Source organism: Mauremys reevesii, linkage group 11 (genome assembly GCF_016161935.1).
Source record: "Mauremys reevesii isolate NIE-2019 linkage group 11, ASM1616193v1, whole genome shotgun sequence".
Taxonomy (NCBI): domain Eukaryota; kingdom Metazoa; phylum Chordata; order Testudines; family Geoemydidae; genus Mauremys; species Mauremys reevesii.
The window spans coordinates 59904299-59922454 of record NC_052633.1 but is presented as its reverse complement, the minus strand read 5'-3'; the positions used below and the strand labels follow the sequence as shown (position 1 = coordinate 59922454).

The window sequence follows — 18156 nt, the reverse complement described above, 5'->3', positions numbered from 1 at the left end:
TGTTTCACTTCTGAGTAGCCTTTTGGTTAGTAGTTGGAAAAAACTCCAATACAACCCCCCAGCCCTGTTACTACATTTAAGCTATTATTTGTTTTTAATATTTATCTTTGTTGCTTCTCTCTAATTCCAGGCTACAGAATTTCTACCAGTTGCTAGTTGCTCATATCTGCACAATTGGAGTAATACAGTGGCTGCCTTGCAGGGCACAGGTTTCTCTCCCCTCTTTACTTTCAGTCCCTCCCACTCATTCCTATCTTTGGGATGTGGTGAGGGACTTCCAAGATCCTCATTTCACTTTCTGCTTATTCGTGTTGGGCAAACAGACGATTATTTGTATTTGGCTGATATTTATATTGGGGGGAAGGTGTTCCTCTTGTTTGGATGATGTACAGACTGCCTCGCTCTCACCTCCCCAGATAACATTACCGTCTGAATGGTGAAAGGACAGCTTCTTCCCTCTACCCCTCCAGCAGTTGGGTGTCTCATCATATGGAAGGGGTTCAGGAGCAGGATAGTCTTCCCCGGCTCCTCTGGGATGGGTCAGATACAGTGGGGCTTGGATCACCTTTTGCCAGTTCCTCCAGCGGTTGGAGTGACAAGACAAGAATTGTCTTCACTGTCCCGCCTCGCGTGTGTGTCTGTGTGCATGCGCGCACGCACACACACACACAGTGTTTCTTTTTTCTCCTTCCCCATGGGGTATGGGTCTCACCCCCTTTCTCCTCCTCATGAGGAGGGAAAAAGAAAATATAAAGATAAGATCAAGAGAGGGATCCTGGTGGCAGTAGACCAGGCACTAAGAGCACATCAGCTCTGCCAGATAGGGGAATATAGATGCCTCTCTTGATCTTATTCTTCTATTTTCTTTTTCCCTTCTCATGAGGAGAGGAAAGGGGATGAGACCCATCCCGGAATGGGCACTGGGGATGCTGCTGGCAGCACCAGTGGGGCAAACAACCTGAACTGAGCTGAATTTGTGGCATTTGTTCATTCAAAATTCAGTTTGCCCATCACCACTGCTTTACACGCACACCCCTACTCCCTCACCTGAGGGGGGTTGGACATGGCTCCTTCGGGGGCCTGTCAATACAAGAAAGCAGGACTGTTACAGATATAGCAATTTCCTTATGTGTTTGTATTATTTTAGTCTGACTCGTACATAAGCTCTCCAGCGGGGAGAGTGATAGATGGGAGACCTGGAAGTTCAAAAGACTGTATTGAAAATGTGCCAAGCAAGTATGGACTTCTGGGACATTAAGCGTTAAGTGGATTTCCTGGGGAATTCCTAGGCAGAGATTATTAATGCAGATTTCCCCACCTCTGGTTATACAAAAACCCAGCCTTTTGAAGCCTAAGGCAAGGGTGATTATCTGTTACAGAAAGCCAAGATCAAAGGCCTGACCTGTATAGAGAAACAGCTGATCTACCCACCCTTCTTTCTGGTCTGAGATGGATATGAACTTGTAACCATGGGGAAACCCCAGCTGTGGGTTTTGGTGGACTGTAAAGTTCCAGAACTCTAGGTCAGAGTTGGGGTGATCTCTGGTAGCTTTTAGCATGCATGTAGCTTCTTTTATTTTAATGCTTTCCCCTTAAGAATACATGTGCTTGTTTAGAAGGAGTTATGTGGTAATTTATAACTATGGACAATACACTGTCATAGCCCTTGGAGAGAAAGCAAATAGCAGGCACTGGCCTTTTTAGGCTGTCTGGTTTGCTGGGGATCTCACAGTATAGACCAGGGAGCTGTGCAGCCTTAAAATCCCCAGTCAAGGCGGAGTGAGAGACAAGTTGCTGCCCAGGAAAAGTGATGGCTGGGACCCAGAAGCCTAAAGCACATGCCCTTTGTGGACTATGGTGCGGGAATACAGGTGCAGTTGCTCTGAAACTGTGACAAGGGCCACCAAACTGTCCCCCGCCCCACCTTTCCCTTTGTCCCATCGCCCTCCGGTTTTCTTTACTGCTAGCCCTAATCCCCTATTATCTGTAGATCTGACACCACTGTACAACTAATAACCACTCCATGTAGAGTACCAAGAAATAAAAACACAACTGCTTCCATTTCAAAGACCTGTGGGTTTTTATGTATAAATAGTCATCAGTTTTCAATGCAAACATAAAACCCAAATCCCAATAAAATTTTATCCCAAATAATGAATGGTTTCCGCAAGCCCTCACTAATCAGTCTGGAGGGAGCTGCTGAGAATCCAGAGGGTCTGTCTTACAAGCTAGCTTCAAAAAGGGAAGGAATTTTAATCACTTTCGTTGTCAGAAAACAATCTGACAATCCAGTGTCTGAGTCAAGGAGGAGATGTGAATTCTCTTCACACAGAGATGGAATCATCTATTATTAGTACAAATATTATCTTGAGAATGTCTAGACTTGCATATGTACTGCTGAAGTGCTGCAATGGAGCAATTCCATAGAATCTGAATATTCATAAGAAATAATACAAACATAATGTTCTGAATGCAGCTTTCAAGAGATTCTGTGGACCAAGCCATAAATTTAGGAACTACGAAGTCAAGAAAAACATTTTTTAAAGTGAATTTAGGACTCATTAAAAGAGCCAGCTTAAAATACCTAGAGAACAAAATCTTCAGTTCAAGAGACATGGCGCTCCAAGCTTCCCCACTCTGCCAGTGTAACTCACCCATGTTCTATATCTTTTGTCTTCAAATGGATATAAAATGCCATTTAAATTAATGTTTGTCTTTATATAAAGAAATGCCCTGCTAGTGAGTCTGCTGTTGCCCAGCTGAAAGTTGACTGACACCACCAATTCATTTCACACAAGCCACTAAACAGATGCTAACTTTTGTTTGCTATCAGCATGGGTCAGATTAGATCTGAAGTGTAAGTCTCCATATGCTATAATCAATCACTTGAGCGATCCAGTAATCAACATCTAGGAGAAACCTAAACCAGTCATGATTATTTCCTTAAGTATATATTGTCAATAATGTTCTCAGTGCTTTACAGACATGTAAGAAGTCAGTCCCTGTCCTAAGAGCTTAAAATCTACATAAAATACTTCCAGAAAGTTATTTGTGTCACAAAAAAGGGAAATTTAACCTAATAAGCCAGACGTCTCTGTCAATCAAGAAATTCCTTCCCTAGCTTCTATCCCAAACCTGGGGGAGAAAAAAAAATCAGTGGTACTCTCTCAATGCACCAAAGCTGTACAAATCTATCTCAATAGGCCCTTTCCTTCTTGGAAATCAGAATCCTTCATCTTGGCTGATGGTCTTTAACCAGAAGGCTATCCCTGCCCATTGATCAAGCTACAATATTTCTGGCCTAGCACTTGTGATCTGTTGTTGGAGGATGCTGAGTCAAAGTAGAATCCCAATTTGTTGGCGTTACTCTGAGGATGGAGCAATCCCCCCATTAAAGCCTCTATATTACTCCTATCTCTGTTTCCAACCCTGTTCAAATTAGGGATGCAAAAGTTTAACCAGTTAACCAATAAGCCTGATGCTTATCGGTTTCTGTTAATGATTAAACTCTGCCCGGGGGCTCTGCTGCCAAGAACCCTGGGGCTGGGGCTGGCAGCTGGGACCCCCGGGCACAGGGCCGGCAGCCAGGACCCTGCCTAAAACATAGGGGAGCTGCAGCACCCTTGCACCTCTAATTTCCCGGTTAAACGTTTAACCATGTAATCAGTTAGATAGTTATTGTTTTTACACGTTATTTACATCCGTAGGTTGACTCCATTTCTACACTGGTGACAAACAAGTAATAGGAAAAGGAATTTCTTGTCACCATGTTTTTTGGCTGCACCTATGCCGATAACCACTCATCTTCCTATTGGCCTATGAAGAGCTTAAATATGTCAATGTTGCAATGTTCAGGACATGTTTAGGTTAATCTGTTATCAGGCTGTAGACACAGTTCATCTTTGGATTTTCTCAAGGAGAAAGTTAACTTCAGAGGGAAGTACTAAATGCTACAGGAGGCCCCAAATCCTCCATGACTGAATGCCATTTTCCTGAATGAAGATAGGGCACCAAATCAAGAGGCCGCTCTGAGGGAAACGAACTCACGCACTGCCTACAAAGAAGGATTTGTCATATGTCATCTAGATGACTGGATAATTTGATCCTACTTCTTCCTAAGACTGCTTTGGAGACTCAAAAACTGCCCCAAAAGCACTCCCCCTCCCCTGCAAAAAACCCAACCAAAAACCCACAGGTAGTTGACAGGACTCAAAAATTAACAGGGAACTGATGTGACTCTGTTCCACTGTGAGGATTTTAGTAATGATGCATGATCCTAGTTGTTGTTGTTGTTGTTGTTATACAAGTGGTCTGGACTTGGTCAGCCAAATAAAACATGTTTGTCAGGTGCAAGAACAGGAGACGACACATTATTAAGCCTTTTCAGAAAGCTTCTTTGAGATCTATGGATGAAAAAACAATATATAAAGGACAGGCAAACCAGTCCTGAAAAACATAAACCCAAATCTTCTGCTCATATTGGTTACTATAAAGACCGTCTTCCCACTCCAAACTTAAACACACACACTTTCACCTCACCCCTCCAATACCTCTTGAACCTCTTCCACACATCTCACCCTCCAACAGACTCCACCCTCTTTGCTCTCTCTGTGCTTCTCCATATTTCTGGAAGTGTTGAAATGCCACAAGAAAAGCATTTATGTTTATCAGGATGGAAACTTAACTCACTCATTCTCTCTCTCTCATAAACACGCTTATGACCAGCACTACAGTAGCTACATGCCTCCCAAACATTAACAACATTGTCACAATACCCCCAATGAACGGGGGAAGTGTTATCACTGTACCACTTGGGCAGCCTTTTGAGGTTCACCAGTCATTATTTTGAGAACAGGTGTTAGCCTTTTAATTTTGTAACAATATTCGTTAGTTACCATGATACAAAATATACTTTGAACCTTTTGTCATTTTTGAATAACAATACTAATCCACACTTTTATCTAGTGCAGTGCATTTTCCAAGCACATTACAAATATTATCTAATTCACCTTTGTACCAACCATATGAGGAAGAGTAACTGTACTCTGGATTTTACAAATGGAGAAACTTAGAACGAGAGAATCAAATTCAGCCCTAGCATAAGGAGGTACAACTCTGATTAGCTCAGAAAACATTGCTTCAACTTCTGCAACCGCTGAATTCAACCCAGAGAGATTAAGTGAATTTCCCAAGGCCACACAGCAAATAAGTAGAAGAGTCAGAATTAGAACTCAGGAATTGCGGGCCTTTGGTTTATTTCTCCAATGTGCTATAGCAAGTGACAGAAATATTGACCATAATTGCTTACTCCTGCAAGAAGTTGTCCTTTGCCATACTGATAAGGACAAACAGTAAACTTCATTGACTCTGCCTGTGTTACGCTATTATCTGGGGAAATGCAAACACCAACAAGTAGTAAATGTAAACTGATTTACAACCCCACATGAAATTAAAACAGTCAGTCTCTTAGCTAGTCCTTTTAGCCTTCTTAACAGATAAGAGTGTGTGGTATCAGGTCAAGTGATAACCCACCATATTCTTTATTATTGCATTTTATTTAATTATATTATCCAATAGTATTTAATTATTAAAACAGAGTGAATCTCCCCCCCGCCCAAAGATGAGTAATTTCCATCAGAGAAGCCCCAAGGTTAAGTGCTAACACATTCAGAGACAGTGTTTGACAGCTCAGATTGAGTTGAGTTCTTATGTTTCTCATCTCATATTTTCAGTTCTAGTAGTTCAAGATCAAGAAATTGCTGCAAACTGAATAGGATTCCAGACACCATGACATCAAAAGAATGGAGTGTCAATATTTCTCCAAACACATGAATGAACACAGCTACTGAGTTTCCTTCTATTCTTTGGAGAGAAACATGGGGCACTGGGTAGGATCTTTCCTAAAGCTTTGAGATGTAATCCTCCTTTCATTTATATGACACACGGATGATCACGCTTCTACAGGTGGACACACAAGCTAAAAAACAAAGAAGAACTCATGCCAATAAAAGTTAAATGGGGAGTGAAAATCTTTAGGTCTAAACATACGTATTAATTAAAATGCTGTTGAGAGAGTGTGCGTGTAAATTATATAGCTACATAACATGTCAAGGTGGTAGCCACATGATAAATTACATAACTACTCACATTATGTATGTGGAGGTGTTAGCACTGGATAAACTGCAAAGCCATATGATAAATTACAGAACTATGATATGTTACCACTTTGTTGCACCTCCAGCAATGGCCAGATTTCAATGTCTTAGGAAGGACGTCACATGGACCAACTGGTACGAGCCACATTAGCACAGAACAAAACGTAGGGTTTTATATTGCGGTAACTCCAAAAATCAAAATACAGTAGCACAGAACTAAACGGATGCACCAGTGAGCAGATTAAAAATAAATAATACCTTTTAATAAGCAGTATAAACATGTGTATGCTTGCATGTGTATATATAGACTTGGAAGGATTACATTTTTATTGGTAAATGTCAATTTCACTGCACTCTCACAACCCAATGAAAAAAATAATCAATTTACCAATAGGCAATGTAATAAAAATGGTGCTTGAGAACTTTAGAGTTTGATTTAAGAATATTTGCTTTGTGTATTTTGACATGAGATGTTGACAATTCGTATTTTATCAGTGATAGAACTTTAACTTTTTAAATCTGTGTCTACTGTCATTAAATAATTATCTGATTCCCCCATGTAACTGAAAATTTAAATTGATCATCAAAAAAATGCTTAAAAACAAACCTCTGTCAAAATTATTAAAAAAATCAAATTCTGCCAAGCCTGCATGTCTGCGCGTGCGCATGTGCACGCAAACCCACACACAGTACATATACATACACATAAAACAATCTCTAAATCTGCAAAAATAACTCATGCCTTTTCAAAACACTTATTAGAGCTATAAACACCAACTAAGAGAGGATGAGAAATATGTAGTAGGATCTGCTCTGGACAGGTCTCACCAACTTACTGTGTCCTACAAGCAGGGGGAGAGACCCCAGACACACCTTCTGGTGCTCAGCAAATTTAACTCCCCTAACAGTAACACAAGGGGCCATCTGTCACTCAGAATTGTACAGTAGTGCTCCATTCATTGTGCCTAGGCCCACCACACGCAAAACTTCCATTGACTGTGATGGGAGGTTCAGCTGCATTTTCTGCCCATTATTTATACCACAATAACTTGAAAAAACATTCATTATGCTACTCACTACATATACTCTATAGCACAGTCCTTGCAAATAGCCCTAGAGTACAAGTGCTCATGTTTTCAACACTTGAGACAAATTCATTTCTGAATCACTTTTAAACAAACTTCTGTTCCCCAGAATAGTAACAACTTATACATAATTAATTTGCTACCCAACTTTCCCAAAGTGCTGTGTCATTGTTCAGCGCAGGCTTTTTCGTATCATACATATAGAACAACATAAATTGCCAAGCATCTGACACACACACACACACACACACACACACATTTACCACTTCAGCTTCTGCCCTTCAGTAATCAGTGTGCAGTCGCAGGCACATTAGGTAAAAAAATGAAATATAGCATGTACCAAGGCTTTGAAATGTTAAAAGTATTGCAAAAAGCCATGACCTCCATGGAAAGCATTCCACTGCCAGCCGCTTCATAGGATTTGTTGTTATTTATTTATCAGTTTATGAAATTTCTAATTTGCTTAGGAGCCTCAAAATTAGGGTGACCATATGTCCTGATTTTATAGGGACAATACCAATATTCAGGGCTTTGTCTATTATATAGGTGTCTATTACCCCTCAACCCCTGTCCCGATTTTTCACGTTTGCTATCTGGTCACCCTACTCGAAATGCAAGTATAAAAATGGGGCCAGATCATCCTCCACTGTAAATCAAGCTAAATTGAGGATCTGGCACTCAGCACCTTACAAGATGGGACCCCGAAACAGGATATTTGCATTAGCCTATAAATCTTTCATTCTCTGTGGACTCATTTAGTCTTGATTGAAATTAGCAAAGAGATAACACTACGGCAGAAAACCATCATGTAACATGGCTAAAAAAATCAAGATTACATTTTCCATCTAATCCAAAGCAAAATGCCATGCACAAAATATTTCTGCATGCAGCTATGACAAGGAACTGAGGGATGATTCCTTAGTCATTGATACTTTGAAATCCATTTGTTTTTCTTTTTACTTACAGTGCACTATTAATTTTTCCCTTTCTGAAATCTATTTCAAAAACAGGTCAATCCTTCGATGAAGGATCTTGCACATTCATTCTAAGGAAATGCCTTTTATGTTACTGGCACGTTAAAAATTGATGAATGAAATGACCCATATTCTACATGGCAGAAAATGCAATAAGGTTAGCGTAATTATTTCAGAACAATTCAGAGGGGGCTGACTACCCTTTGAGGCATTTAACCAAGATGGCTTATAATTAACAAATTGATATGTGATTATTTGATACATTTTTCATTCAAGACTTGTTCATATCTTCAATTATTTGTTCTAAAATTTATGCAAATTAGAGTTGAGCTCAAAGAAATTATATCTGCCCTACCGCTGTGTATATATAATCCTGACAAAGTCTGTGTAATTTACCATGTATATCAAAGATGAAAAATGAAGCTTTGTACTTCCGGCAATGGGTCAATCTATCATTTTGTTCCACACAAACAGCCATGCAAATTGTGCCCAAATGAAGAGTAGGGCTGCACATTCTGAACTTTCCCCGTCTTAAAACGGACTAACAATGCTAGTTTTGTGCTCAACATTTGAACATGAAGGGATGCATTTTCCAGTGGCGATATGGGGGTTTTAGCCACATGATTCCCCTTAAAATCAGAGTCATGCTGCTAAAATGTCACACAATGCTTTGAAAAGTTACCCTCTGCTCTGTATGACCTCTGCTCCAGGAAAGGCAGATCTGAGTATAAATTACACACACACACACACACACATACACACACAGTCATGCAATATGGCTCCCCGGTGCAATTTGCATTGGATTATATTGTCTGGATCGAATTTGGACCTCTTTATACTGGTGAAAAAAGTGGTGTAATGCCTCTGGTTTTTGTGGAGTTACTGGCCCTTCATCTTTGGCTCTCACACCACCACCATAACTCCACCGCCATCAATGGAATGCCAGTGTAAGATTAGAATCAGCCCCAGAGATGGTATTCAGTCACCATCTTGATGTGGAATTGGATATTGTGTTGCTGTGCACAAAGGCCAGGGGCAGATTATGCTGTACCACTCGAATGCTTTGCCACTTGAGCTGAGTGAATAATAGAACATTTTGGTGTGGTAGCTGAGCAGAAAAATCCCAAAAATTACATTTCAGGTCAACTGAACTTGGACATTTTTCTTGCTGAAACTTAAAAAGATAATTTCATTTTGGGTCAAACAAAACATTTAGTTTGAACCAAAATGCAATTATTTTGGGGGGGTTCATTTAATTTTCAGGTGTTTTTTTAACCTTTCTTGTCTTTGTTTTTAAATAAATTTAGCCCCATTTCAAAGTGAAACATCGTTTTGAAACAAAAAGTTGAAATATTTCATTTTTCAAAAGTCTAAACAAAACATTGACTTTTTTTTTTAAATCAATTTTTGGCCAAAGCTGTTTGCCAGATTTGACCCTAATTCTCTAATTGTATCAATCAACCTAAAACTGCATTTTTCAGCAAATAAATTTTGTCCAAAAATTCACCCAGATCTAGTTGCCATGTAAATGCATATATTATAGCTATAGTAGGTGATAATATATCCACAAAATATAATACTACTACTATAAATCAGTAATATAAAACAACACATTAGCTCAGTGGTCCCCAACCTTTTTCATCTGGCAGGCGTCAGACGATGAGCCACGGAGGACCATGGTGGCAGACAAGCATCCACCAAAATGCCACTGACAAGCGGTGTCATCCAGACGCGTCGCCGCCAAAAATCGGCAGCATTTCGGCAGCGACACCTCTGGATGACGCTGCTTGTTGGCGGCATTTCGGTGGATGCTTGTCCGCCAACCAGTACACGGGTGCACTTAGATGCACCGGCGGGCGCCATGGTGCCTGCGGACACTGCGTTGGGGACCCCTGAATTAGTTGGTGCTCCAAGGAAGAGGAAACAAAACCTCCTCCTCAGCCATCACTATAGAGATACCAATATAGAACAATCCTCATCATCAGGACATGCTGGTGGGGACATTTCATTCCATTTAAGCAGGTTTTTCAGTAATGGAAGACCCTGTTTCATTGTTAATGAGGCCACGTTTACACTTACCCGCCGGGTCGACGCGGCGAGTTCGACTTCTCGGAGTTCGAACTATCGCGTCTGATCTAGACGCCGGAACTCCGAAACTCTCGCGATAGTAACTCGAACTCCGCCGCCGACCCGGAGTGAGCGAGTTGGGAGCCGCGGAGAGCCGCGGAGTTCGCTCCTGGCGGGTGCTGACTGAGTCATTCAGGTAGTTCGAATTCAGCTCACGCGCTTCATTCACGTAGCGAAACGAAGTTCCCTAGTGAACCAGGGGGCTGGCTGATATTGTTTTGGGAGCTCTAGAAAATATTTGTTCCTTGCAAAGGTCCATGCAGTTGGGAGGAAGAACTGCCTGCACTGGGACAGGGCCTGAGCAGCTAAAGCCGAGCTATTAATATGAGCAAACAGCTTTAGATTCAGGCACAGAAGAACTAAGCACCACTAGATCACCTGAAGGGGTCTCTATTAAAGAGTTGTAATTGCCATTAAATATTTTGAGTCCTGTAGCCTTTAGGCAAATCTCCCCCCTGGAGATTATGGGCAGCATTATCTCTATTATAATGTTGTTCTCTCAGTCTCCACACTTTCCATTTTAATTCCTGGGTTGCAAAGGAGAACTCCTGCCATATATTATAAATGGCCCTGAATAGTAAGAGAGAAATATCAACAGCATCACTTTTTGCATTTTAACAGCAACAGCTTTCCAGGTAAAATTCTTTGGTCTCCCACATTCTGAAAACTCCTAAGTGTGTGTGGTGCTTGCCATATTATTGGGTGGCCACATACTAGACCAGACCAGACCAGCTACACTTTCCTGTTGTCACTTTTATCTCTGTGTGCATGTAAATGTAGCACTTGTGAAAGGCATCAGCCCAATATCTCTAAAGACTTGAATTCTTCAATGAAACATTTTTTTCATCAGAAAATGCTGATTCACTGAAACAGAGACAGACCAACTGACCGCCCCCACTCCAACAGCTGGTGATCTGGGTGCTCAGCCTTTGGCACAGCAAGGACTTGAACCTCTTAGGTGAGTGCCCTAAATGGGCTACTGACTATTCTGTGGTAGGTGTGTCTCTAGTGTTTTCACTCCAATGCAAAACAAATTTCAAAAAATCACATCCCCAAATGTTGGGAGATTCATCCCTTTAGGGCACAAACATTTTACAACCCCATTTTCAAGATTCTTTATTTCTGATGTAAAGAAGTTTCACAAAAAAAAGCGACGAGACACCAAATTTGTATGAATCGTAAGGAACTTTGAGACTAAAATGAGTGATGTCCCTTGAACTGAGGCCCACTTGAGAGAGATGACCCTAATCTAACAGCATGACCTCTAGTCAGTGTGATTTCCATGCCAGTTCACTCTTTGGGCTCTCTTATTTAATTGGCTTTTATACTGTGGACATTTACCCACAGAGAAATGTGCTAAACCTTCCAAATTCATTTGCCATAGACCACTATGCAGCCATAAGATAGTTATTTTGCCTCTTACAGAAACCTCCCTGCATGGCTTGCTACTGTTACATATATCCAGGAGCATATATTTAGATGTGAATATTCTTGCCAATTAAAAGAAATAGAATACTTAAGCCCACCAGGGCTTGCTCTACTCTTGATGAGCATGTAACTCCCAACAAAGTATTGCATGTAGACTTTTAATTTAGTGGTTTTTGCCCAACCACAAAGAAGTTTCCATAGAATAAAACCCCATGTTAGACCATCTGTGTTTTTAAAAGCGTGCAGAATAGTTTGAGATTGTATTTTGTAGTTTCCAGGTCTGCCTCCATCTCCTAGTTAAAGCAGGTGGCCGGGGTGCTGATCTCATGATGGGGGGGGAGGGTGTGGGTGTGTGTGTGTGTGCGCGCAAAATTGGCAAGAAATGGCCAGGGGCAAATTTTCAGAGTAATGTTGCACATGTCCATGTGCACACCTGCGTGGCATGTGCGTGGGGTTGGAAGCGCCCAAATCAGGTGTGGTCAGAGAGCTTTGTGTGCACCCAATCCTGACTTGAGCATGTGCACTGGTCTGTGGACATGTTCAGCTGTAAATATTTGGGCAGCAAAGAATTGGAAAGCTCTTCTGATGATAGAAATGGTGCCCGCTGGCTCTCCCATTGAGCAGCCAGGTTGGACAGACAGGATGTGGGGGACTGACTCTCAGTGCTGTTGGAAGGGAGGAAGCACTGAGCTGAGAGAGAGGCTGCCGGTGAAGGCTGCTCTGTCAGTCTGGGCGGGCTTCTGTAGCTGCACTGGAAGCAGGGAGCAGGAGAAAAATCTTTGTGATGCCCCATGGTGGGATAGCTAGAAGAGCCAGCACTTTCTCCCAGAGGAAGCTAAAGCATGCTCCCCTCACCTGATTCTCTCCTGCCACCTGCACGTGTCTCTGGATGTGGAGGCAGGAGCTGGAAAACAAAAAATACAATCCCCAAATATTTTTCCACATTAAAAACAAAATACCCAAGTCGGTGGGGTCTTGCGCTTTGGAAACATTCTCCCCATTAAAAAAAATGTACCTGGGCTGGAGAGACCTCATCTGAACACCATCATTAGGGCCCAAACCTACTCACTTTATAGCCCTCAACAAGAGCTTTAGACGATTAAAGTGAGCAGGATTTGGCCTGTAATGTTAATGTGGGTCATACTTGTACCTCAACAGAAGATTATACCTTACAGTATGGAAAAAATATCACTTTAAGACCATGATCCTACAATGATGTGTACACAGGCAGGCCCCTTCCCCTGTTGAAGCTCCACTAAATGTAATAGGGCTTCATGAGGGTTCAGGGTCTGCCTTCCTGCAGCCCTTTGCAGGACTGGGGACCAGGAGAGCATCGTAAAGAAAAGAATGGCCTTACCACTTCTGGGAGCAACTTCATCGTAAGGTCATGGATGGCTTTGGCCACTATACATACAGCTGAAAGAAGAAATATCACACCCAAGATGACACAGGCTCTGAAAAGAAAGAAAAGTTGAGAGCTTATTTGGAGCTTTCAGACCTTCTGATTAACAACACAGTTGACAACATTAATGATCGTTTATATGGAGGAGCTAAAGAATGGGTGTTTGAGTTAAAGGCTGGAGCCAGAAGACAATCCCAATTCCTTTTCACTTCTTAAATGCTGGACAATAGTTGGAAAAGATTTGGCAAGAATAGCTGTGTCTCTGTGCATAGGCCTCTCCAGTCTAAATCCCCTTTCTTTATTAGACAATGATGGGAAGATATTTGGAGGATCTAGATGGTAATGTCACAGGAACCTGACACCTGAGCTGCAGTTGTGTCTTCCTCAACTTGAAGGAAGAGAAGATTTTGAATACCAACTGGTAACCAGAAGAGCTACATTTCAGGTTTTAATATCATCTTACAGGATGTCCATGGATCTAGTAATGCCTAGAGGCACCAAACAGGGATCAGAGCCCTATTGTGCTAGGTGATGCACAGAACTAAAGTCCCTACTCCAAAAATATACAATCTTGTATGCCAAAACAAAACAGGTGAAGAAGGCAAACAAAGGGGGTTGGGGGATGAAGAGAGAAGGAGGCAACAGTGAAACAAGCACATTTTGAACAGGAAGTAGTCATAGTTCAGACTTACAATGCGCACAATGATCACTCCCAATTTCAAAGCAAGAGCAGAGATAAAACTCCTCTTTCTGATCCAAAAGCACAGGGCCCTACCTCTTTGAACTGGAAGAGACTCGCCTTCTGCAGTCAGTAGTATAGGGCATGTGACACACAGCTGATTCCTTCCAGTAGAGAAAAGTGGTGCACCCAAATACTAGTCCATCCATTACAATATCAATAAATTTATAGCAATACTCAGTTTGATTCTCTTGGTAAATCTACTTTATTAGAAGTATTCTGTAGTCAGTACATAAGAAATATATAAAACACAGCAACAGCAAATTTAAAACAGTACAATATTTCAAACACTAAATATTTGTAGAAATCAGATTGCCACAAATATATTTTTCTTTAAACTTTCCTAAAAGAAAGTAGCAATTTTCTTTGTCTGGTATTCAGTGTCTTGGCACCTATCTGTTAGAACAATCTGAGGATGCTATAATTAGAACAGCACTGTGCTACTATTTTTAACAATTTAGACATCAGCCCATCTGGCAGTTTGGCAGAACATGTTACATTCACAACAAGCTCGGTTTAGGGACTGCAATGTGATTGCATTGCTCTGCTAAGGTTAAGAAATGCAGGTTCAGCAATGGTGCAGATGCAGCATTCCAGCACTTCATTCACTAATGGAAGCAGAGGGCCAGATCCTGAAGTCAGGGCCGGCTCCAGGCACCAGCTGAGCAAGCTGGTGCTTGGGGCGGCAGATTCTAGGGGGCAGCATTCCGCCCAATCCTAGGGCGGCACAGACGCTTTTTTTTTTTTTTGTGCTGCTTTGGCCGCCCTGTCCTTCCCTCCCCACCGACCGGAGCAGCTCGGAGCCCTCCCGGCAGGCGGCGCGGAGGTGGGGAGCGCCCCCCTGAAGCCCTGGCTGCCCCCCTTCTCTCTCTCCCCTCGGTCCCTCCCCTTCCCCCCATTAGACCGGGCGCGCACTCTGCAGCACAGGGAGTCCCCTGGCTCCGGCCGCCCTGTAGGGTTTTTTTGTTTTGTTCTCCCCTGGTTTGCCGGCCGTGCCGTTCCCCCACCCCCGCTTTGCCGCTCCAGCCGCGCCGCAGGTTGTTTTTTTCCACCTGCTTTGCCGCTCCAGCCGTGCAGTTTTTTTTGTTTTTCCCCCACCCTGCGTCACCGCTCCGGCTGTGCTGCAGGTTTGTTTTTCTTCCCTGCTTTGCCATTCCAGCTGCGCCGTTTTTTTGTTGCCCCCACCCTGCTTTGCAGCTCTGCCTGCGCCGTGTTTCCTTTTTCTTTTTTTTTCTTCACCTGCTATGCCGCTCCAGCGCCCTGTTCCCCACCCTGTACCGCTCCAGCCCCACCGTGGTTTTATGTTGTTGTTTTGTTTTGTTTTTTCCCTGCTTTGCTGCTCCGGCTGTGCTGCAGCTTCCCTGCCTCCCCCTTTGCCATTCCAGCCGCGCTGTTTTTTTGTCCCCCCCACCCCGCTTTGCCGCTCTGGCCCCACTGTAGTTTTGTTTTTTCCCCTGCTTTCCCGGCGGCTCCTGCCCCCCCCCCTTTTTTTTTGTTGCTTGGGGCGGCAAAAAAGCCAGAGCCAGCCCTGCCTGAAGTGCACTGAGGCCATTTTCCACCACCCTCCTGACAATCTCTGGCCACTGAAACTTTGAATAAAGGGCGCAGGGAGGATCACTTCTATGCCAGGATGCTCCTGCAGTGGTCCAGCGCCAACAAATAGGCTCGTATGTCACGCATCCTTCTTGCTGATGGGGTAACAGGGACTTGGTTACTGGAAAGGAGGACACAACTTTGCTACGCTAGTCCTGGAGTAGGTGTTCAGCTTTTTGAGGTGTTTGCAGCCTGGAGTAAGTTGAGCAGGCCCTCTTAGCATAATCTGCCACAGTACATGGTGGAAGGTGTGTAACTGGGCGCTTTACCCTACCTTTGCACTTTGCGCTTTACCCTACCAGATGTCTACTTTGTGCATTTTGAGAGTACCTGAGATCTGCCAGTAACCTCCAGGTGGAGGAATAAGCAAGTAGGATGGATTCTATGCAGATCTGGAGTACTAGATCATCATCAGCCTGCATGGTTTTACACTGACAAGTCTGCTTTCTAGAGGAGATGCAATAATGAAGGCAAAGTAGATCATTTTTGAAGGGGAGTGAAAACTTGCAAAGGAGAAAACAGAGGGACAGTGAGACAACTTATCACACCTTTTCTAAAAGCTCCTGGTTCAATAGTTGATTAACTCTCCTAGATTGATAATTTCACTTCATCGGAATGCATCAGTGAAAGGTAATATAATCAGAGCCTTCTACACTCAGTATGAGGTGGAAAGATTGTTTATATTCAATATCACCTTCATGTGGTGGTTTAGATATTTTATTTAATAATTTAGCATTGATATAGGGTGTCTCACATTAAATAAATCCAGGAGGTAGTGTGATTGTTCCCATTTATGGATAGGGAGGCCAAGACCTGGGGCCAAATTCTACTCACATAGGTGTAAAGAAAGAGTGGTGCCATTTATTGAGAGTAGATTTGGCCCACAGAGATTGAGCAACTTGCCTAACGCCACCCACTGAGTCAGTGGCAGTCAGGATGGCACATCTTCATTTCATGCAGGACCCTGTGGCTGACTTTTTATTTAAAACAAAAGTTAGGGGGAAACTGAAATTGTCATTCCTGACTGGCTAACCCCCAGCCAATATAAATGCATGTGCTGGAATCAATTTGCCCCTGCTAATCTAGACTGTAAATTACACTTCCCTGTATCAATAGGCACTGCTCTACCCCAAGGGGATTTTCCCTCAGGAAAGGGAAGTTATTGTTTCTACCATGCCTTCCCTTAGTAGTTCTGGGGAAGGCACTTTTAACTGACACCAAGGGCTCCACAGGACAGAGACTGTCTAGCGGGTTCACTGAATCAGTGCACGCCTTGGCCACATTAGCTGCATCTTTTTCTTGGCCAGTGTTGCCCAGTTTGGGGTTGTTCTGACCCCTGCAAGTGCTCTCTCCCCAACCCAGCAAACACAACTCCCAGTGCCTTGTACCATTGGTTACACCAGCAGAAGCAAACACAGTGTAATCTATCCTTCAGCTGTTTGTCTTGCTCCCTGGAAAACCTGTGACCACTGCTAAGTGGTGCATGACTTGGGGATCTTAACCAAACTGTTTTGAACACATATAAAGGTTCAGTGGAAATTGTGGCTAAAGATTTGAGTTGGTTCTGACTGTGTCATAAAAGATCCCCCTGCTTCTACTTAAATTGAGACAGTAAAAGAAGAAAAGGAATACAAGGGAGAAATAGTGGGACAAAATGGGTAAGAGATGTTAATAACATAATTAAAATGTTAATAACAGGGAGAAATATAGTTATATCTGTCGGCTTGAGTCAGCATTCAGTCATCTTATTTTGCAAAGATAGTATACCGGCTCTGAGAATCTGCAGCCATGCAAAATTCATGAGTAACTTTATGTGTATAGTGCAATTCTTAATGGCTAAAGTACACCTCTCTCTTCTTCCTGAGTACATAAATTTATCTGCAACAAAGCTAAAACAAAGCACTGTATATTATCTTCTTTCAACTACCAATTTGCCAGGAAACAAAATCTTGTCTAGACTAGAAATCATACAAAATTCCACTTAAAGAAAAAAATATGCAAAATGAAGAAGCCTTGAAAAATTAACACCATTTTTAACTGTAATACAAAATAATAGTATTGTAATTTTACTCACTTGTTTACTTGCTTTATATTTATTTTCAAACCATCCGAACTATAAAAACTATAGCACAAGTATGTTAACTCCATCTGCTAACAATCACTTGACTACTTTGCAACTAAATAAAATGTTTCCAGATACTAGTGCAGTCTGTTAGTACTAAGGTGCTAGGCAAATGCAATTTCATTGGTTCTCTATTATAAGTCTGGATGAGCCAGCTCACATTACTAATTAATTGCAAGCCAGATGAGAAGTTGTCCACAGAGTTACATATCAAAGGGTACATGGCATTCTCTTTCTGGCAGTGTGCAGACAGGGGCGGCTCCAGGCCCCAGCACGCCAAGCACGTGCTTGGGGCGGCATGCCGCGGGGGGCGCTCTGCCGGTCGCCTGGGAGGCGGCAGGCAGGCAGCAGGCACGGCTCCAGTGGACCTCCCGCAGGCGTGCCTGCGGGAGGTCCACCGAAGCGGCAGGACCCGCGGACCCTCCGCAGGCATACCTGCGGGAGGTCCACCGGAGCCGCGGGACCGGCGACCGGCAGAGCGCCCCCCACGGCGTGCCGCCGTGCTTCGGCGGCGAAATGTCTAGAGCCGCC

At 42.9% G+C, this 18156-nt stretch overlaps 1 protein-coding gene across 2 annotated transcripts in view; it reads right to left on the bottom strand.

The window, feature by feature from the left end:
* TMEM163 (transmembrane protein 163) overlaps positions 1–18156 on the bottom strand; it is a 161173-nt gene that overhangs the window by 32122 nt on the left and 110895 nt on the right. For both annotated transcript variants that reach the window (XM_039494027.1, XM_039494026.1), the window contains exon 5: positions 13127–13223. In XM_039494027.1, the coding sequence (XP_039349961.1) occupies positions 13127–13223 (97 nt within the window). The remainder of the gene's footprint in view (positions 1–13126; positions 13224–18156) is intronic.